The sequence below is a fragment of the Amblyomma americanum genome, chromosome 1 (genome assembly GCF_052857255.1).
Source record: "Amblyomma americanum isolate KBUSLIRL-KWMA chromosome 1, ASM5285725v1, whole genome shotgun sequence".
NCBI classification, from domain to species: Eukaryota; Metazoa; Arthropoda; class Arachnida; order Ixodida; family Ixodidae; genus Amblyomma; species Amblyomma americanum.
This window is the reverse complement of record NC_135497.1, coordinates 227,750,656-227,772,699: the sequence shown is the minus strand read 5'-3', so window position 1 is coordinate 227,772,699 and position 22,044 is coordinate 227,750,656. Positions and strand designations below refer to the sequence as shown.

General features: G+C 45.8%; 1 protein-coding gene across 1 annotated transcript in view; it reads left to right on the top strand.

Annotated features, from left to right (window-relative positions):
• Positions 1 to 22,044, top strand: part of LOC144114713 (uncharacterized) — a 44,965-nt gene that overhangs the window by 16,868 nt on the left and 6,053 nt on the right. The window contains exons 4-7 of the mRNA XM_077648614.1: positions 1,779 to 1,961; positions 9,648 to 9,680; positions 14,545 to 14,668; positions 19,063 to 19,311. Coding sequence (XP_077504740.1) covers positions 1,779 to 1,961; positions 9,648 to 9,680; positions 14,545 to 14,668; positions 19,063 to 19,311 — 589 coding nt within the window. The remainder of the gene's footprint in view (positions 1 to 1,778; positions 1,962 to 9,647; positions 9,681 to 14,544; positions 14,669 to 19,062; positions 19,312 to 22,044) is intronic.

Below are 22,044 nucleotides of genomic sequence, written 5' to 3'. Positions count from 1 at the left end.
AACTCACTGTATGGAGGTTCGTTACGTCCAGGTTTAACTGTAATGCTTTTGCATGAATAAGCAGATAAAGGACTGTCCATGCTACAATGATTGGCTCGGTGAGCAGGCCGTCTCAGAGCGCGACGCTTGGGGACATAGCAAGGTGGGTTCACAGGGCGAGGAAGGCCCACTCACAGGTGGCAGTCGTGCATGCATTTAAAAAATGTGGTATTTCCAGTGTCTTAGATGGGACTAAGGGTCTTTTTGTAAAAATGTGGCGTTTCCAATGCCTCATACCCCTGTCACACGGTGAGTTTCAATGGCCATCGAGTCGAGGGTCTTTGAAATTCTCAATCGCCATCGAACTCGAAGGTGTTGTGTCGCTGCTACACGGCAGATCTCAATGGTCATTGCAATGGTTCTCGTGTCTTACACCAAGCTTGTGTGGTGCCACAATCGCTACTTTGGATTTTGCAAAAATAACAAAAATATTTGATAAATGTATACTAAATGCTGATATACACGCATACGTGCATGTTGTTTAAAACCCTTTTAATTGCACTTGCGCCACGGACAGATGCAGACACTGCTGTAGCCACTCTAATAGAAGACGAGCCAAAACCAAGCCAGTCCAACTGCGGCGGAGTGCTGCTTCGTCAGGCTTAACACCTGGGAAACCGCCTTGATATCTGAAAAACAAAAGCTATTTGTCTCTTGAAGCTTTATGCGAAGGTAAGAATGGGCAAATCGAAGGCGAATACAACAGTTTAGAACGCAATATTGCTTTGAGGGATTAGCGACGAAGCTGTTATCGCTTTGAAGCGGGCGGGCAGGGGGCGCTGCCATGTTGTCAACGGTAAGTACGCAAGCAATGCAAGGACCGCAACGAAAAATTAGGGCACTTGATGTGTTAAAACCAGTCTCATACAATTTTAAAATTATTGTACAGACTGCTTAGATTACAGTTTATGCGTATGCTTGTTCATGATTTTGTACCGTGAAAATATCGTGTATGAAAGTGCGCTTGGCTCCGCTTGAAGCAACGCTAGGAACCTTGGGCAGAGCTCGAACGCCCGCGAAATGTCGATGGAGTTCCGCGTTGCTCCGTTGACTCTATCGACTGTTGACTCGATCGCCATTGAAACTGCCCGTGTAGCAGCGCCCGATCGCCTTTGAGTCAATAGATATCGGTTCGAGGGCCTTTGGAATGCCCGTGTGACAGGGGTATTAGATGGGACTTAGGGTAACTTTTTGTCGTCGGTGGACAGCGAAAAAAGAGCTGTCGTGTGACACTTACGGCGAGTAGCCTGCAATGTCCACATCTCGTGGTTGTGTTTGATTTATGTTTGATTTATGCCCATTTATGTTCCACAAAATGCTTTATGCAATTTTGAGGTGCCTGTTCACGGCATTATTTCGTGGCAATAGAATTGGCGTTAAGATATTTTTGTGGTTTCCGGGTGTTGAGGACTGCTGCGCGTTACAATCGGGGGCATGTCGGAATCGTGCAGATGTCGTAATGAGTGTAATAAACAACAGTATGGACTGGTTGTCTGATCATGCTTTGACAGTCTTTGCAATGCTTTCAAAATGGTGTAAAATTAATTCCAACTTGCTACGAAACACATTTTGGGCGATTTAAGTACTTATTGTGGTATCTGAAATGGCATCAAGTTTACAGCCAACTTAAAGCTGCAAATGTGGGAAAATTGTCTGAAATAGAAAGAACCTTACTGCATTGTGTGCTTATGCTGTTAGTGACCTTGGGCCGGTGCAACCATGCCATTGTTTCATTTCAGTATCAGCTGGTAAGGCTGTAAAACCGGGAGTAGCTGCAGTGAAGGCAGGTGCCCAGCAGCAAAAAGGACTCAATAAGCAAGCACAGGCACCCAGACAGAAAGTTCCAGTGGAGGTCACCAACGGCAAGCGCAAGGCAGAGGATCAAGAAATTGTCTCTCCTTCCAAGAAGATTCGATTGGAAGGTGAGTAGACTGCAGCCTTTCATGGGTCATGGGTTAGGAAAAGTATGTGGACATTGTCTTGCTTTCAGAGCTGCTTTTGCTATTTTTGAACAGTAGAAACTTGCAGATAGGAATTTCACAGGACGGCAAAAAATATTCGTAAGACTCAAAATTCCAACCGTCTTAAGTAAACAAGGTTCATATGGCAAAGTACGGGAAATGTAGTCATTGAAATTTTTATGGCCGACGGAATTTATGTACGGCTACTCGCCACTGCTCAGTGCTCATGGTGCAGTAGGCACTGCATTACTGGTGGTCCTAGCCTTGGCGATGAGTGGGCTGCACGGGAGAGAGTTTGGAACACCGAAAAATTTGGACATCGTATAGAATGCATTTTGGCCAGGGAATTTTACTAATTCGTATTGGCTGAGTTTGCATCACTGAGATGCTGTAGTAGTAGATGCTGCCTGCTTTACTTTGCTTGGCTTTAAATGAAAATATTAATCTTGCAATTTTTAACTGTTGCTCTTGCACCTGCTGCAACACTAATACTGCTGGTAATGTTACTAATGAGTAGGTCACTTAGGAGCTGTTGCTTCCTATACTGTGGTCAAGCAGTGACAAACTATGTGTTAGAATCTTGTAATCTAAGTAGTAACTGTATAGTAACATTGCTTTCTGTAGCTGGTGATAGTATTGCATAGGTAAACCTCACTGCAACAAAATTGATGGCACAGGTGACGGCACAGGCAAAAAATGTAGGTGGAATGGATAGTTTTTAATGAAATCTGCCCAGGTAATTGAGATTAAACTATAGTGCATGATCATTTTTTTTCTCAAAAACCAGTGACTCCACTCTTGCGCCTAACTGGATAATCTCCGTCCTGATAAAAGTGAGGAAAATTATGCCAAACTTCCGAACTCGCTGCTTTCGAATTTGGCAACGCTGTGCACTGGATACCGAGGTGGACATACCGTATTTACATGATTGTAAGTCGATCCCCCACTGCACGTTTCTGAAAAAAACAAAAAAACTTGGAGGTCGTTTACGCTTGGCCTTTAATAATAGAACGCGATAGCACTGTCCTGCGGCCTCTGCTTATCGCCAGCCGCTATCGGATGCCGCGTCCGGGAGTGCCTGTGGGCACATTCCAAAACGAAAATGTATTACAGTAGAACCCCGCTGTTACGTTCCTCACTGCTGCGTTTTCCCGGCTGTTACGTCGTTTTCGCCCGGTCCCGGCATAGCTCCCATAGGATCCAATGTATTGGGTACCCCGCTGTTACGTTGTAGCTGTGAAAACGTTTCCGCATGATACGTCGCAACCTGGCACCACGAACCCGGCCGGGCAACGCGTGCCAACCGCCATTTTGACGAGTCTTGGCCAGGCTTGGCTACGGAATTGGCTACAAGACCATGGCCTCCGAGATCACCCCCTTGCACGCGGGTGGGTAATCTCGGAGGCCATAAAAAGCCGCACGCGAGTTGGAGAGATTGCCACTAGATGGCCACTGCCTCGTCAGCCGAAGCGAGTAAAAACCGCGGACCTGCAGCAATCCAGTCTTTCTTGTTTGTGCGGTTCAACCCATCCGAGTCGTCCGTGTCCTTCCGTCAACAGCTACGCTGCCTACGCCTCGTCAGGCCTCGCTAATCCAGTCTTTCTTGTTTGTGCGGTTCAACCCATCCGAGTCGTCCGTGTCCTCCCGTCAACACCTACGCTGCCTACGCCTCGTCGGGCCTCGCTAACACCGCGAGCGATTTGTCGTCCTTTGATGGCGTCGCGCAAGGCGCTTTCCCTCGAGGAAAAGCTGGATGTTCTCAACGCAGTCGACAGGCAGCCAGCGCGGAAAAGAGTCGACAACGCCAAGGATCTTGGTCTGCCACCCTGGACGCTTAACAGCATCATCTCGAAGCATGCTGAGATACAAGGGAATGCCGCGCTCTTCGGCCCGAAAGCTAAGCAGGCTCGTGGCGCCAAGTATTGAAACCTCGACGAGTCGCTTCTTACTTGGTTTAAACAAGCTCGCACTGCCGGTGTTAACTTCGACGGCAGCATTTTGCGCGAGAAGGCGATGGAAATAGCCGACCGACTGGGCATCAGTGACTTCGCGGCATTAAATGGCTGGATCGACCATTTCCGGAAGAGGCATGGCATCGCGTATAAGACGGTATCTGGGGAAGCAGCAAGCGTAAACTTGGAAACGGTTGACGATTGGAAGGCCACACTATCTGCCATAATTGAGGGGTATGAGCCTCGTGACATTTACAATGCCGACGAAACGGGTCTTTTCTTTCGGGTGCAGCCATCCAAGTCGTTAAGCCTGAAGGGCGAAGCATGCCACGGAGGCAAATGCAGCAGAGAACGATTGACGGTGCTCCTTTGCTGCAACATGGATGGCTCGGACAAGCTGAAGCCATGGGTAATCGGAAAATACCGAAACCCACGGTGCTTAAAGAACATTCGCCTGCTGCCATGTCACTATAGAAGCAACAGTCGTGCATGGATGACGGGTTCTTTGCTCGAAGAATTTTTTCGTTACTTCGACAACAAGATGGGCTCCCAGTTCAGGAGTGTTGTCCTTTCTCTGGACAATTGTGCTGCCCACCCGAGAGACCCGTCGTTTCTTCGGAACGTTAAGCTTGTCTTTTTTCCTGCAAACACTACAAGCCACTTGCAGCCGTTGGATGCCGGCGTCATAAAGAACTTAAAGCACTCGTACAGGAAGTCCATCGTAAAGCGCTGTCTGGCGCGTATTGATCGCGGACAGCAGCCTACGATCGTTTCAATACTGGACGCTATGCACTACGTCGCTTCAGCGTGGGCTGCAGTGAGCGCGTCAACTGCACAGCACTGCTTCGTGTGATGTGGCTTTCGCATGGACGGCGGAGAGGAAACTGCCACGGAAGCTGAAGAGACGGAAGCAACCTCTCATGATCAAGAGCTGAGTGAAGCTTTGAATGCGCTGGGTGCCACGGGAGTCACGTATGACGACTACGTCGCCGTGGATGCTGCTGTCGTGACGTCCGAGTGTCAGAGTATCGCCGAGATCGTTGCAGACTCGGTCGCGAGTAAAGCCTCAGACTGTGATGACGACGAGGAGCATGAGCCGCATGATTCCGGGGAGTTGGCGGACCCAAGCTTTGGAGAAGCCGTCGCGGCTCTGGACTTCCTCCGCAGGTACGTCGCACCTCAAAGCGGCGCTGAGAGCAATGCGGCTTTCCAGGCCATCGAGAAACTCGTGGTGTTTTCCAGCGAGCGGAAAAAACGGCAATCGACCATTCTCGATTTTTTTTAAGATCTAAGCTCACTTGATGTCGAAATAAATTGTTTCAAGGCAAAGCTGCACTGTTTTCATTAATTTTCGGACCTTTCCTCACTGTTGCATTTTCCCGGCTGTTACGTTTTTTTTTCGCAGTCCGGTGAAAAACGTATGAACGGGGTTCCACTGTAGTCACTGGACTACTCGTCCACTCTTGCGCCGCTGTCGTGATCACTGCTGCGGTCCCACAGCTCATCGTTCAACATCGCCGTGCAGCGAAATCCCGCACTTTGCAAACAGCCACATCACGACATCGTGTGGAACAGCTGAAAAATTTGCCTCGCTGTAGCTGCCACACCTCATTACCCGTTGCGAACGTCGAACTTGCGGCCCGGCGCGCAGTGGTTCGCTTCTTCAGCGTAAAGAACTACAGCCATCTCGAATGTAGGCGTGAACGAGCACCGGTCGCTTACCGGACCCGGAGCGCAAATAACGAATGATGAAGCACTACATTAAAAACTTGTGAAACGCGGCCGGCAATAGTCAAATGCATCGGAGCCAAAGAGAAACTACGCATTGGCGGCGTCGACTCTTCCGCCAGCTATCGACACTCCCCGGCACTGCTGCATTTCCTAGTGGGGGTGCCACCGCCATTGGAACAACGGCCCTTCTATGAACTATTGACGCTCCCTTCGAGTGCGCAGTTGAAAGTAAAAAAAAAAAATCCTAATGATTTAACGGGTGCCGCTGCTTTTCAGCAGCCGCAATCTGCAGCCACGTCTAAGGAGGGGGAGGTGTGCTGCTGGTTTGTTGGTGACTGCTGCCGCGTGCGGGGAGGGGATGCCGGTTCTGCGCGTAGACATATCATCTGCTCAAGGCCAGCACCAAGAGCGATGCAACAAAGCCGTGCAGAAAAACTGAAACCACGCTGTAGCATGCCTGATATATTATTTGTCTCGCCTTTATTTATGGCGTCGTGTGTAAATTGACCCCTCCCCCTCCCTTTGGATTTTCGAACTTTGAAAAATGGGTAGACTAACAGTCATGTAAATATGGTAGCTTAGCACGGTGGCGACATGTAGACACCGTTCTGCACTATTTGCTGTCAGTTTATGGCTGAGTAAATGGCAGCTACTCTTGTAAAGTCCATTTATGTAAATCTCCAGCCGACTGCGAAACTGGCTGCAAGGCGCACTCTGCCTCTTGACTATAGGCTAAGAGCCATGCAGGTTGTACAGGATTGGCTGCAAGCTATTTTTGCTGTGTAACGTCTCGTCTCATTTCGAAGACATTCGTGATTGATGCGTACAGCTCGGGTGATATCTTGTGGTACTGATTGAATGCGCTCCAACGCAGAATCATGTTGCGTCACTTCTTGCTGTTCGGTTGAGTTGTGACCAGATCTTTTATTGCCTGCTGTGAAATAAAACTCATATTTATTTCTCTGTTTAAGGCCGGAAGGACAAGCGTTGAAAATGCATTAGTGTGCATTGCTCCGCTCCGCATCTGTCCCGAGAGATTCAGACCTAAACGCCGTTTCACATGTAAGCGGCTGAGTGGCACGGCGAGGCGAAAAATCTTGAACTTGCCGGAACGTCGTCACTCTGGCTGCTTGAAACAGGTTTTTGTTCCATGGTGGTAGAAACTGATTGTTTTCACTCGTATGTGAAACGGGCTTTACTTGCTGCTCTCGTGACGATTCTTCAGTGTCATCGTGGCGTGTGCACCTAAGAGTAGCATACACGTAACAAACAGTGCAATTGCAAGGGGAGCAGTCTGAGGCAAATACAGATCGAAGTTAACGCTGCGTGCCTTTCACGCTTTCCGTACTCGAAAATACAGATAAAAAATAACGCTGCACACCTTTCACGCTTTCCATACTCGCATTCGGCCTGGCTGACTAACCTGGTAAGTGGCAAAACGAAATACCAGCAATCCTGCAGCTTTGTATTTCAGCCCAAACGCATGCTCTGCCGTTAATTAGAAGTTTTCTCTCTTGCTACCTACTGCTGTCTGGGAGTGACCGCCACGGAGATGAAGCAGATGACACGCAGCTTGAATTTTCGTTAGCGGAAGCAGTTTGCATACATATTTGCATTTTCTTTTTCTTCTTGACAAAGGGAGCTCCATGCATCCTGGTGGCAGTGGGCACGGTGCGAGACACATAGTATCCGTAGCTCGGTTGCAAAATTGCGGATAGTCATTTTTGTGAAAACCGGCCGAATTTTACGCTGCAGTATGCGAAGCTGGGCCTAGCATCAAGAAGGTGCCAGCTATGCCTACAGAAAAACCTCTCCTACACGCCAACAGAGAAGCCTAACCACCATGTTGTGATGGCAGTGCATTGTGTTTATCGCATTTACGGATGCCCAAAGCTTGGCAAAACGACTGGAAAAGTCTGCACCATTGGCACACCCGTCAGCTGTGAAGCCTGTCGCGCGCTTGACACCTGCGAAACACTTCTCACTCAGACGATGCGCGTATGTCCAAAAAGACATGCACTCGCGCCTGCGGTGGGAAAACACTAGGAGTGGAGTAGGCCTGGTTTCATTTTATTGGTTGGTGATTGGAGGACACTCCTCTCACTCTCGGCAACATGGGGGAAAGAAGGGAGTGTAACTGGAAGGAGAAGAGAAGGCGGGGGCAGATGGCGAGGCCCGCCGCAAGGCCCGCCGCAAGGCCGCCACCGCCGGCCACGAAGCTTGCATATAATAAGACGTCTTGCCCGTCATCAAAACACCAGTTGTTTACGGTTTTACAATAGAAAAGTCGGGGTTGCGGTGCGTTTTGCCGCGGGTACGCTGACCTCGCTTTTGAAATGCACCACCATTTCTTCCCACGCTCACCGCCTCCGTGAAGCCGTAACCCTCTCACGCGTTTCGCTGCTACCTCTTGCCGTATTCGAGATGAAAGACTGCACAGATGAGTTCCGCGAAATCTTGACTATTGTTCAAGTTCATGCGGTGGAAGACATTCAACAGCAGTATGAATTCGAAACCACACGGGCGCAGTGTGGAGACTCGCGCAAGTTTCAGCATCACAAGTTAAGAGGCTTCCTTTAAGCTTGAATTTCGTTTTGTTTGAAGTTTTTGACCTCTTCTGTAGTTTGAAATAATGAGGTTCTACTGTACACATTATATGGCGGCTTGAGTATTGGCGGTGAGTGTGAACGAGGTCTGAAAAATCGAGTTGTCAGTTGCAGTGAGTCCGAAATTTCAGGTGCTCTTATATATTGGCTCTCTGGGCCATGTCGCGGTGCCGCGAAAAAGTCAGAATAATCAGCATGTCCGAAAAATCTGGTTTAAAATTTCGGTTGTCGACTGGAATGTGTTTTCCCACAAGTTATCCGCAGTGCATTTTTGCCGGATTCTTAGCATGCTAGGAGACAAATTTCGATGTAGCGAAATTTCAGTACTACGAAATAAGCTGCCGATTTTACAGACTTCATTAGATCGAGGTTTAACTGTATTTTGGGAAAAAGCAAAATGTCGGCCAAAAGAATTGTTTAACGTGTACATAATTTTGCCGCATGGTACGTTATGCAGGGAGCTGCTAGACATAACTGTCTGTGACACTCTGTAAGACCATGCACATGTCCCTTGTGCCAGACTCTGCCTGGAACTACGAACATGTTTTTTGGAGTTTGTTGTTTGTTGTATTTCGGTAAATTTTTGTAGTGTAGTCGATCCTGGATATATCTAATTCGAAGGGGATCACTAAATAGTTTGACATAACGATAATTCGATATATAAAACGGTGGCACTAGCTGATTTCGTATTGCAGCCGATGTGGATGGTGCTTTGGAAGAAGCCACCTGCAATCATTAGATGTCCGGTTATGTTACCGGTGCACTGTAAACGCAATAATTATTTTAATTAAAGTTAGGATTTCGTTGATCTGTGTCTTCAGCGAAGCAGTCTATGCGAGAGCAGCTGCAAGCCTTCTTTCTGTCAGCTGAACTGGCTTTGCGACGTGACAACTGGTCTATCGAACGCGTTTTCCTGCACAAAAGCAGTGTTGCATTGAAAACAAATAGTACGTGAGATGGATCGCCACACTAAAGCAGACCTAATGTTCACCTCGTCGCATGGTTTTACTGTGCTAGCTCTACCAGCAAGTGCCCAAGGTGGCGCAGCTGACTAGTCTCCATGCGTAAAGTGATTGTGGAAATGCTGTTAGGAGAAGCACTACTTGCAGGGGTGCGGCGAGCAGTTAGATGGGCATTTTGGCGGGAGTTTTTTAAAAGTTCGTAAATTTGAAATAAACTCTGTTAGTTTTGCAGTAACGAGGTTACTCTATCTGGGTTCCATACATCCAGGATTGACTATACTAGGACTATTGACGCATAAATGTGACTGTTCCATGAGCAAGCATTGAGATAATGGCTGTGAATGTGATGTTACCTTGGGATGACATTGTTTCTTTCCTTTTTTTTTTCTTTTACAGAGCATATTCCTGCATCATTTGTGGTTGATTATGGTGAGTTCTTGCTTGCTTTGTAAATAACTGTGCTGACATGCTTTGATTTCAAGATCTTTCTCTGCTTGTTCTTTGTGTGGAGATATGTAGGGAAATGTGCATGCAAACATTGCATAATGGTAATAGTGTCATGTGCATAAGTTGGTTGAATATTTTGCAAATGTATGAGGATATACACCATCTGCACTTAGCTCCATCCATTAGCTTCCAGAAATTGAAGCTTGCAGTCACAAGACCATGTTCAGTGCCTTTTACACTTGTTGGTTAAAAGTTATCATGGTTTGCGGTGACTTTTTGCACTTTGCACACAGATCGTCAGTGCCTCAAGTGTAGGCCTGTGCAAATAGTGTTTTTTGATTCGAGGCTAATTCGAAGTGAATAGTAATTTTCTTCAAATGATTTCGAACTGAATATTCTGCAAATTTCTTGCACACATTAGAGGTTGAAGGCACAGTAGGCATTTTTAAAATCATTTATTTTTCTAACACACAAAGCCATTACTCAACAACCCTTAGTAATGTGCAGACTTTCTGTAAAAAATGGCCATTGAAGATTGGGGGAGTCGGCCTACATGCAAAGCCGATGTTTTTGTGGAGTGCTGGTCTTAATTGCAGACGCGCCATTGAACAGCTGTTGCTTCTAAGCGGAGACTCTATGTGCCTCATGCTTGCGCCGTCATGCTTGGTTAGTGATTTTCTTGTGGAGAAGAGTGGCTACAGCAACTGCAGTCAGCTCATACCAATTTCAAGGGACCTGTGTGTGCTCCACTTGTTGAAGGCTGCTGTGCCAGTTCCAGCGCATGCACACGGTGTGTAGCGCAGGCGCAGACACCTGGCAGGCACAGATGTGGGTGCTGCGCTCGTGCCTGGTTGCATGTGCTGCTGTGTGCGTGCACAGGCTGGCTCAGGCATACACATGGGCATGCAGGCACATGGCGTGTACAGCTAGGAAGTGTCCATGGGGTCGAGGATTTGGCTATTTGTGCAGCTATGCAATCCCGGAGGATGTGTACTGTATCGAAGCCACATGAAGCAAGCATTCTAGATATATTATTTGCTTGAGATGAATACTGTGAGATTTCGAATATCAAACATTTGGATCGAAACGAGTATTGAATACTTTGCTATTTGGCAGAATATTAGAAATTACCGTATTTACGCGCATAATTTGCGCACTTTTTATTCAGAAATTAGGGCTCGAAGGAGCGGGTGCGCAAATTACGCTTGGATTTCGCGAGCGCGACTTAAGAAACTGCACAAAGGTCATAACGCGCAGTATAGGTATAGTGTGTGTTGCTGCATTTACGTCAGCACCCCACGCTGGCCGCCCCCCAAAAAAAGTTCCCTCTAAATGAAAAGCCGCGCACCCCCCCCCCCCCACCCCTTCCCCCTTGCGGGATGGCATGAAGGTGCATGCATGAAGCTGAATAAGACGCTAAAACAGCGTCATCGCTTGCGGCCCAGCCAATTGTTCGGTAGTTCCGGATTCCGTAAGTTTGCTTTCACAACTTCGTCCGGGATAGCAAGCACGAATAAATAAATCAATTATCACACCACACAATTCGTTAACAGTACCGCGCGAGCGTCGACCAAACTGCTTGTCGGTGCCTTATCACGGCGCTTCGAAGCCAGCGAGAATAGTCACGTGCGCACAAGTTTGCCGACACAACGATTGTTGTCTAGGGCAAACTTGTGCGCATGCGGTTATTCTCGCTGGCTTCGCTGCTCCGTGCCGTGATAAGGCGCTGACAAGCAGTTTGAAACTTGCCGTATAGTTGTGATATCCCATTGCAAGACACGACCGAACACAAGCAGTCAGAGCCACCAGGAAAAGCGTAGCAGGCAGTCGAGCCACATGCATCAGCCAAACAAACAGCGGTGTTGGCTCTTCTATCAGCTGCTGATCCTCCCCGGAAGCGCTGCTGGCTGTTCCGAGTGGCGATGCCGCTGGTGCCGCCGCGATTGTGACAGAGGCTTCTGACACCGCCATGAACGCCCAGTGCACAAAAGATTCAAAAACCCTTCCGAACAAACACGAGGCATAGTCGAATGCTACTGGGTAGAGCCATAGGGTAGAGCCCGTGTGCATGATAGTGGTCTAGCACAGCGCGGTGCGTAAAATATGCGAGTAAAAAATGTTTTTTTTTTAAACACGGGTGATAAGGGTGCGCAAATTATGCGAGGGCGCAAATTATGCACGTAAATACGGTATATAGAATATTTGCACAGACTAACTGCTATGCAGCAACTGACCTAGACTGGTCAGACCTGTGACACAGCGGAGGTGTCAAGTGTGAAGATTTGATAGGTCGCCATTGGAAACTGATCTCGGCAATGTTTAAGGGGGGAGACTGGTCTTAAAGCCATTTTCCTTAATTTACTACCAAAATTAATAGAACTTTGCATGCCTATGTAGTTTTTTGTTCAGATTCCAAAAGTAGTTATTTTTTGTGTGGACTAAGTTGTTAAGATAATTACAAACAATGCACTAAAGTTTGCGAATACAATAGCAAATAACCGCTCAACAAAACCTTGCTATTTATGCTTTGCTAGATACTAGAAAGAATAAGGAACACAATATTGCAAGCAGTTTTTTGATTGGATGATTATTTTTTATTTTATTACAGATTTAATTTCTGGGGTCAAAACATGCCAACACGGTACAAAATGCCATTCTAGAGAGAAAATAAGAAATCTGGTTCCAACGTGTGCTACACATATCTGACTTCATGCTGAAAAAAAAAATTATTGCTCTATCCTCAATAGACGTTGATATATTGGATTTGCTAACTTGAAAGGAGTCCAAAATTCACATTTTGAGAACATGACAAAAACTAAGAAAACTCAATTTCATGGGAGATGATAAAAAAAATGGCATGTTTGCACATGGAAATGGCTAACAAGCCTCAGGCATGTAATCTGAGTGACATTTTTCGCCCGTACTGCTCTTTCTCCATGCCTGCTGCCCATTTTCAGTTGCACATTTGTGTGCTGGCACCTTCCCTCAGTGCAACTCCTTTTCTTGACTGCATTAACTTTCTTGTTTTTGGTTGAATCTTGATGAAACTGCACACTCCTCTCAAGTTTTCCGAGGTGATTTCAAATATGCTATTAGTTTTCAGAAAATAAACAAATTCATGAGATATTTAAAAACCAGTCTATTTCTTGGAGCCACATGGAAAGAAAAAAAAAAGAGGCCACCTATTTAACCGCTACGCTGCTGTTCTAGTCACAGGCATCACTGCTCGGAGTCCACCACGCGGTTCTTCGAAGGTTTTGTGTATCTGAGATATGCCACCCTCGCTGTGAACCCGACCCGCGGCGTCGCGCGCGGTCGAAAGCTTCCTGTCTGCACCGCTCACTCGCGTGCAGATGCCACCGGGAAACTGGCGGCCATCCGATGAAGTGCCGCCGATGAAAGCTGCAAGGAACCGTGGTCGACACTGCCGATTACCAACTTCACCCTACTGCATGCCAAACGCAGCGGTTCGTGGTCTGTCGCCACATGTGCTACGCTGTTGCCCGTTGTCATCGGCGCTGACGACCACAGATCATAGCTTTCCACCCTGCTGCCTATTTCTTCCGCATTTATCGACGTTGCAAGCTCCCCATTTCGACTTTGCAATTGCTCACGCTGATAAATTTTTCAAAATGGTGGCACCCCAACACGACTGGAATTGGCGGGAAATTCAAACTAGCCAATAAAGCGCAGATTTTGCCACGTGGTACCAGGCGGCCAATCGCGAGTCTTCGTTTTTGTTTTTGGCGTTTTTCACGGCTTTGTACAGGCGCAGGGGCCACCACGTTGGCGTGAAAGAAAGCCGGCGAGCTCTACTATCAAACGAGACCGGAGAGAGAGCATTATGGCAGATGGTTTTGAATTGCACAGGCATAAAAAATGGGCGTATTTTGGTGCATCCTCGCGAGTTTGTGTGCCGCGACGGCACGTTCATCGGGCAATTTCTTAAATCTCGGGCTCCAAATTTCACTTGTCAGTGGAAAAGAGCCTCGCGAATGCGAATATGACAAAATTGAAAAATTGACATTTTCACGTATTTTCGGCCCTGAACACCAGTGTCCCCCCTTAATGAAAGAACAGTTGAGTGAGGCTATCCTGTACACCATTTCTCATATCAGGCGCAATGCTACAAAAGGTACAGAGGTAGTCCGGATGAAGAAATAAAGGGAAGAGTGTTACTCTGCACTTGTTTTCTGGCTGCGTGGTCTCAAGGAAAGCGACAGTGTTATCAGTAATAAGAGCGCATCTATTCAAGCTTATAAGAAATGCACCATGTAATAAGCCAGCAGGCAGTTTATTATTTTTCGCTTGCCACAAGAAACGAGCTATTTTTTGATCTCGGATGTGAGCGACACAAACAAGAACGCTAGCTTTGACAGCGTTGCACCAGATGTATGAAACTTGAGTATAGGTACAGTTTTCAGTCTTTTTAGCGTCCCTTTTCTCCGTGCTATCAGGCTTAGAAAACATGCTGCCACGGCCCACTGTTGCGATAACAGCCAAGACTATGATGTGCAAGGACTTCCCATAGAACGGCAGGCTTCCAAAGCCTGTGGGCTTTCCTCTAGAACTTGCATACATGTGCAAGGTGTTGCTTTCTCGTTTCTCGTTTATTCTAAGTTTAAATTGTCACTTATAATAATGGTGTTGTGAAGAGAACGCGGATGCGATTGCAATGCTGAGAACCTCAGTTAGGGCCAGCCATGAAGCTTCTAAATCCTGTGGTGGGGAGAGGAGTATCATGGTACCCTGTGTGTTATGTTGGCCGTAACCTTTGTGCTAATTACTGCTATTCAAGGTGCATTCTGCAAGGCAACGATGGCTTGTGGCTTGCTTTTGTGTGCAGAGTCTCGAGACCTGTGCGACGTGAAGCTGAGTTCCTTTGGTGATGGCGTCACAACAGGCGATGTCAAGGCCCTCTGCAAAGATGCTGTTGAAGTGCGAGAGAAGTTTAGGGGCAGGAAGCTTGTGTAAGTGGCACAGATTTTTTATACTGGCTTCAACAAAGTGCTCAGAAATTTTAGTTCAAAGAAAAAGTATGCAGAAAACATGGGAGTAGATTTGGCTGCTTTCTGTGTGGGTGCTGGTTTACATGCTGTAATTTTCACGAGATACATTTTAACAGTCTTCATGGCAGCTGAGAGGGTGTTTTTAGTGAGCATTATATTGCAGTAAGTGGACGATGGTCTGTGACATTGTTTTAACATTGCTATATGCTGAAGAATCTTAAGTTTTGGATTATGGAGTTTATGCAAAGGAATAGGTGGTTGTTAAATATTGGTTGTTGCTAACTATGCCTCTGTTTAATAACTAGCTATGCAAAGGAATAGGCAGTTGTTAAATATTGGTTGTTGCTAACTATGCCTCTGTTGAACAACTAGCAGCAAAAATGCTTTTGTCTGTATTCTAATTTATATTGTCAGGTACTTGCTTTGTTATGGTAGTGCAGTTTCCGACCTTTTTTCGGTAGCAAAAATTTGAGATGGGTTATCTTTTTCCTAACTTTTGTTATACTCTCATGCGTCTCATTAAAAATACTCCCTTTAATTCAAACTCTGCATACTGAATCCTCCCTTTGAATTTTAAATTGTTGAGAGTTGAGTGCATCTGGATGCTTTTAGGATTGCACCAGTAAGTGACTGATGTAGCGTATTATGAGGCTTCTGCATTTTGCAGGGCTATTGATGAAGCATCGCTGGGTCATCTGGGTGTTCACATCGTTCTTGTAACCACGCAAACGGTGCTGCCAGCCTTGGCATGAACGAGCTACAGAAAACAGGCAACCATGGAGTGCAAACTTCCGCATCCTTTCAAGCGGTGTTTTGCAGCCCTTTCGATATGACTGACGTAATTATTTGATTCAAGTAGAAAGAAGTCTGGTAAATTCTTGCGCGATCACGTTGTCGTGCTTGGAATAGCGTACCTTAAGTGTCCTAAAAGCCACATACTTTTTCATTGCATCATGCATGTGTCATGTTTCATGATGTAGTCCATGATCATGAAGCTTGTTCGGAAAGAAGCAGCCTCAGGCGTGCTACTAACAGACACGTGGCGAGATTGAGAGGGCATGCGACAAGGAAAAGTGTGTTCGTTATTTATGCATGCGATATGTAACTAAATTTGGTGCAAATACGAAATTGCTATGCTAGTTTCAGCCATGTGTTTTATTTTTAGCTGTACCTGGTGCAGTTCTTGAGTAATTATAATTAACACCCTCGTCAAGTCACCCCAAGGCCTTAAACAATTGAGTAGAAAGTGCGTAAATTTTTTTATGCCAGCATATTCACAAAGCCCTGTTCCGTATGATGACGCTATTAGTTTTTTTTTTAGATGATCATGTACTTCTGCATGCATAGTTACATGAAAATGTTTCTTTCAATAATAACTAACGTAGTACTGCACGTGTAGGGGAAAAAAAATTGAGAGATTTATTCCACTCCTCAATGTCTCAGAAATTGTTTGCGACAAATAGGATCATTATATTTTCATGCGTTATGAGATTATGAAGGTATGAGTGATGCCAATCGAAGAATATGTCAAAGGTCAGAAAACTAACCTTAACGTTCATTCCCTTGTTTTTGGCCTCTTTGCTTGCGCTTTGGTCAAAGAAATGCGGCACTGAACTCAAAGAAAGCCTCAAAGAAATCAAAGAAATTACCTCACAATTTTTGACAACCACACATCTAAAAAGTGTAATTTATAAATTGTACTGAATATTTTACTATAATTTTTCGTCGCGAAACAAGACTCCAGGGCTAAGAAAGAAAATAATTCCAGAAATAAAGAATTTTCACCGAATCAACCAGTTTAACAAGGGGAGAGAGAAGTCTGCCTGGCTGGTGCGTGGTCCTGCGGCTAAAAACAGCGCTTAAGGGGGTATGAGGGTCTTAAAACTTTTTTTCTTATTTGTTAACATATCTTGATGAAACTTAGCATGCAGGTATATCATAGGATGCTGATTTTGAACATAAAGATTTCAAATACCTCACCTGAAAGGAACTATATGGCAAATTAACATATCCTAATTGGGTCATTTCTTGCGGGTCTTTATAGTAATTTATCAGTAAAAGAAAGCTTTTTTAAGAATAAGCAGACATTTGCAAAGGCCCACAGCACCATTATCGAGGACACTGTGCTAATCCTACTGTTCGAGTGTCGGTGTTCGCACAGCGTCGCGTTCGCGCCGTTGACAGCTATCTAGGAACAAAATTCTGTGACCCTACCACGCATTTAGACCGTTTGTCTAGTTGGATGGTGCGAGTCGTGCATGACCGACTCAAGAAAATCGCTGGGGAAACACCATGGTTGAGTTGACCCACCATGTTTGACAGCCCTACTCGCCGCTGGCGACGCTCAGATTTTTCGTGTTTTCGGCAAGTTAACGGCTGGTTTGCACCGTCAAAAGTGCAACGAAGCTAAGGGCGGTGTTTTATTGCGATGCACACCGATTATGACGATCGGCGAGCAAATTTCTAGACCGGCTTCGCCAAAGTCGTCTTCCCAATTTGTTAATGCAGGTCCTCGTGTCGAGCATGGAAAAGGGCATGCGACCAGGCAGCAACTTGACAACACTGTTGTTCACTCACACTTGCAAGCGCGACTTGCGGGTCGTCTTGTTTGAAGTGAAAACTTTCGAGAATGACGTTCGCGCGCTCTCGAGAGCTTTGTCTGCTTTGGCCGATGTGAAATGGTTAGGCTTAGCAACTACTACGGCAGCCAGGGAAAAGCTCAGTTCGTTTCCCGGTGGGTGGCGCCGTTGCTGAAAGCTCGGCTCGCTTGCTCGCTGATTGGTTCAGCGGTTTGCGACTCGCAGTCGCAATGCTGAAAACTCTAGCAGCGAGCGACTGACCTGCGACGGTTGCTTTTCAACCAATCCGACCGTTTGCTACTGTCACTTTTTGACTAAAGTCGTCGCACAACCCCTGTGACTCGTAATTGTGAATGGGCCCATAATTGGAGGGGCACTCCTTTCGTGCTTTTTGGCACGTTTCAGCGCCAGAAGTGCTCGTTAGAGTGGTAAAACATGGGATGTGTACACCGCATGGAATGCTGCGGCGCAAGTCTGCCTGCGGTCTTTTGGCCACATTTTGGCATTCAAGAGACCGGGGTTTTCTGGAATCGCAACGCATCATGAAAACTTTAGTTGCGTGTGGATTCTATCACGGGAGACACCAGCGATGCGGCTGCGACCGAGATTTAACGGTTCGGGCGCGCTGCACCATGGAATTTGACATCTTCCGTTCGCTTGGCTGTTAACAGCTGGGGTCACTTGGCACTGGCTTGGTACCCATTACTAGGCAGGTCATCGGTCGTGGGTTTGGCAGTTTTGTGGCCTGTTCTGTGCCTTCATGAGACTAATTTGTCGGCGGTATTAAGGGGGGAGCCTGGTCTTGAAAACAAAATTTTATTTTTATTAATGTAGTAATAATTATGAAATCTTCAGGGAACATGTTTTTTTTGCGTGCTGATTCTAAGTATGTAATTTAATTTCATGTAAACCAATTTTTTGAGCACTTATGTAATTTTTGCGCAATTATTTTGCGAAGAGCTTGGGAGAAAATTTGCTGTAGGAAAATCGCTGAAATGTATGCCATTGCGTTGTCTTGATACCAACGAATGCAATAAGGGCAAAATTATCATTCTGGCTATCATAGAACTTGAGTTGTAGGGTATTGAAGCTGCCACTTCAGAAACGAGAATACACACTTTTATTTGCATTTCTGAAGCGACTTTAAAGCCCTATAACTTAACTTCTATGATAGGCAGGAAGACAATTTTACCCTTATTGCATTCCTTAGTATCAAGAGAACCCAATGGCATACATATCAGCAAGTTTTCTGCAGCAAATTTTTTTCAAAGCTCTTCACAAGATACATGCATAAAAATTACATAAGTGCTCAAGGAATTGTTTTACATGAAATTAAATGACATATTTAGAATCGGCACACAGAAATACATGTTCCCTGAAGGTTTCTTAACTGTGACTTCATTAATAAATTTTTTTTTGTCAAGACCAGGCTCCCCCCTTAATTTGACACTGCATGCGCAAAAAGGTCGCCGGCGCTCTGCGGCGGTGATGTCTCTACTCGCTACTTCTCTCTAAGCAAGTCAAGCTCATCGTGCGCTTCGAGTAATGTGGCTTAAAATGCATGCATTTAGGTCGGGACTGGAAGGAATTTCGAGTAAAGTGATTGCTTTATAACGAAGGATTGCTGTATTTGATGTGGCGGATAATTTCTTCTGAGTTTGATATAAATGGGTTTGACTGTATATGAGGTGTGGACCACGTGAAAAAAACTGCTGAAAGATTTTTTCTTCTGTACTATGCATTTTCTGTCTGAGTGAGTACTCTTGCTCTTTGTAGGTGCGCTTTTGTGCGGTTTGCCAGCAAGGAGAAAGCTACATCAGCTGTGCAGGCACTGCAGGGAGCCAAACTAAAGGGGAGTCCGGTCACAGCCTCCTACTGTGGAGAACGTTGGACCAACCCGGCACTTCGCCCAATGTATCTGTGTGATACTCTGGACGTGCGGAGAGTGCCCAAGCAGTACCAGAATAGGAAGAAGCTCGCTTCTCTTTTTCCCACAGGCAATGTGGTCAAAGCCTTTCCTGATGGGTGAGTTTTCAGCTTTGTGCTTGCTCCATATGGGGAGGTAAGGTTTCAAGAAGTAAAGTGAAGAGGTTGCCCTCATATCAACAATCCCGATGCAACCTCCTGTGGTAATAATGGAAAATGCTAATATTGGTTCCTGACTTGGCTCTATTTCTGCTGAGCCTCACATACCATCCAGCAGCCTCTAGAATTGTTGGAAGACACTGTTAAAATTCCAGCTTGGCACATTCTTGCAAGGGGAAGCATTGAGTGTGGTTGGCAATTGGTGCTTGTCTTTTGCTTGGCAGCGCAGCATTTTATCGGTTAAAGTTGCAGCGCACTTCCACTGCTAATGTGTCCTTAGGCAAAGCATATGAAGTAGAATACGCACAATTCAACGATATTGATAACACTGAAAGCAATCATACTTGCCAGCACAAAGAGCGTGCTTACATATTTTTTTTGTGGCCACCTTTGTCGCAGTCAGTGTCCAAAGTAGCAGGATAGTGACATGGAATGTAGTACAGGGCAATCCACTTGTAGCAATATTGAGAAAACTGGAAAATGCGATCGTTATAACAGATTATCATTATATCTGGACTGGCAAAGAAAATGAGACACCAAGAACACACTCACGCATTCCCCATGCATGGAGCCGCCACCACCAACACCCCTGTCATGGGTGCATGGCATCTTGGCACTCTGCTAAGTTCATCGAGAGCACCATGCCCCAGAAGCTTCCTCTCAAAACATAAATATACCGGAATGTTATTGGCACCCAGCATCGTGGCGCACTGCCAAGGTCCGCGCTGTGTGCCCAGTTCATGAACGCACCAACGGGCGGAAACTATGTTTGTGTGAGGAAGCGTTGCATGGCAGTGGCCAGACAGGCTCTTCCCTTCTCCCTCCAGCGATTGGAACAGTGCTAGCGCTTGGTTTCAAAGGCCATGCACAGTGCTATTTCGCCACGCCGGTTCGTTTGTTGCACTTACCATGTCAATTGCTTTAAAGTATTTTATTTTTTTTCAAACTTCCACGCAAATTTTTGTAATAAACACCTTCCGGGCGACCTGCATTCTATTGCTGTATTCTTTATTTTGTCAATGATTATATAGTTATATATGGCTTATTTCTGAAAAGGGGCATTGGGAGAATAGATTAATAAAAAAAATTTGATCATTATGAGTGAGATCGTTATATCCGGTATCATTATAACTGGATTACACTGTATGCAAATTCTGTCTGCCATTTCTTGGCAGCAGTGACTGCTGTTCATACCATTGATGCCATCTTTGTTTCCCTTCCCTATACTCGAATGCAAGTAAGGTGGTTGGGTAGCTAAGGGGTTCTATACAGTGTGGCAGTTTGAGCACCATGGTCTTGAAAATGGCCTCCAAGGTGTTTGTTGCCTTGGGTGCTTGTGCCTATGGGTGCAACAGAAAAAGCAAGGCTATCTTCGCTTGTGGTTTGTCTGCTAGGGAGGAACCACCTTGCCACACACTCTTCCTCCTTTAGTGTACGTGGAGGAAAGCTGTTGCTGGACCAGAGGCCATATTCTGTAACAATCCATTTCTTCTCCATTCCATTTGGTCCGCTGCCATTGGTCACTGCTGCCATTCTTGAGGGCGTCAGAGAAAGTGTCACGCTGGTTGTGACTCGAACACGTCCATGAAGCCACTTACTTTTGCATAAACGTGTGGAGCCCATGTTGCACCACTGTACCAGAGCAGATGGCCATGGGTGATAAAGTGCGACATATTTGACATGCCTGACGAGCTTACTCGCCGCAAATCCAGTCTTGGCAGAGAAACTGGGCTTAGTTTATGTGACTAATTGGTGCAGCATGGTCTGTGTGACTCCGCCGACTTCATGCGGCGGCGCCATGACCAGACTAGATGCGTCTGTGATTGGCTGTTTGCTTTCCCACCTGCTGTTGCGTTTGCCACGTTGCTGGCAGGCCCATATAAAGTGGAAAATGGAATGGATCGCTGCAGAGTATGGCCCTAGTTGTTTTTAAGGAGCTATCAGTGTTTAGAAAATCAGCAGTTTGTAGTGCATTTGACATTTGAAAATTGGCAACAAGTCATGTTGTACACAAGGAAAGACAGAAGTAGCGCTGCACTTGATGTTACAGAAAACCTTTTAAGGGGGGAGGCTACCCTTGAGCACCATCTTTCTTGTTTTTGAGATATCTGAATGAAAAAAAAATGATCATATAGGTCATGAATGAATAACAAAGTAAGAAAGAAACAATGCGGGAGTAATTAGCTTACATCTGGCCTAATTGCTAGTCTATCGTATAATGAAAAACGGAAAGCTTTAGGATGTTGCTGAGGTTTTGCTGAAAAGAATGATGCCAAGTTAAATAAAATCACTCCATGCAAACATTATGAAAAGTTCCGTAAGGCAAAGGCATTTGATCGCAAAAACAAAGCAGAGAAAATTGCATTCAAAGTTTTACTTACTCTGCTGCCTTTGTTTACTGATCATATGGAAAAATTTAATGCTTTAGCATGCAGCCCAGTTATTGCTGAACACACTAACACAAAACTTACAGAAATCTGTTCATGTAAAGATTGTGAAAATCACTGTATGGCATTTGCACTTGACAAAAAGAATATCTTTTTTTAATCTGCCCTACATTCACAAAAGTCCTGGGCAGTAGTCCTGTTTTCCGTCAGGCCTGTTAAAGGATGCTGCTTCATAATTATCCTCGAGCAAGAATTTTTTAATGCATTTTGTGGAAGCTGAGTTATA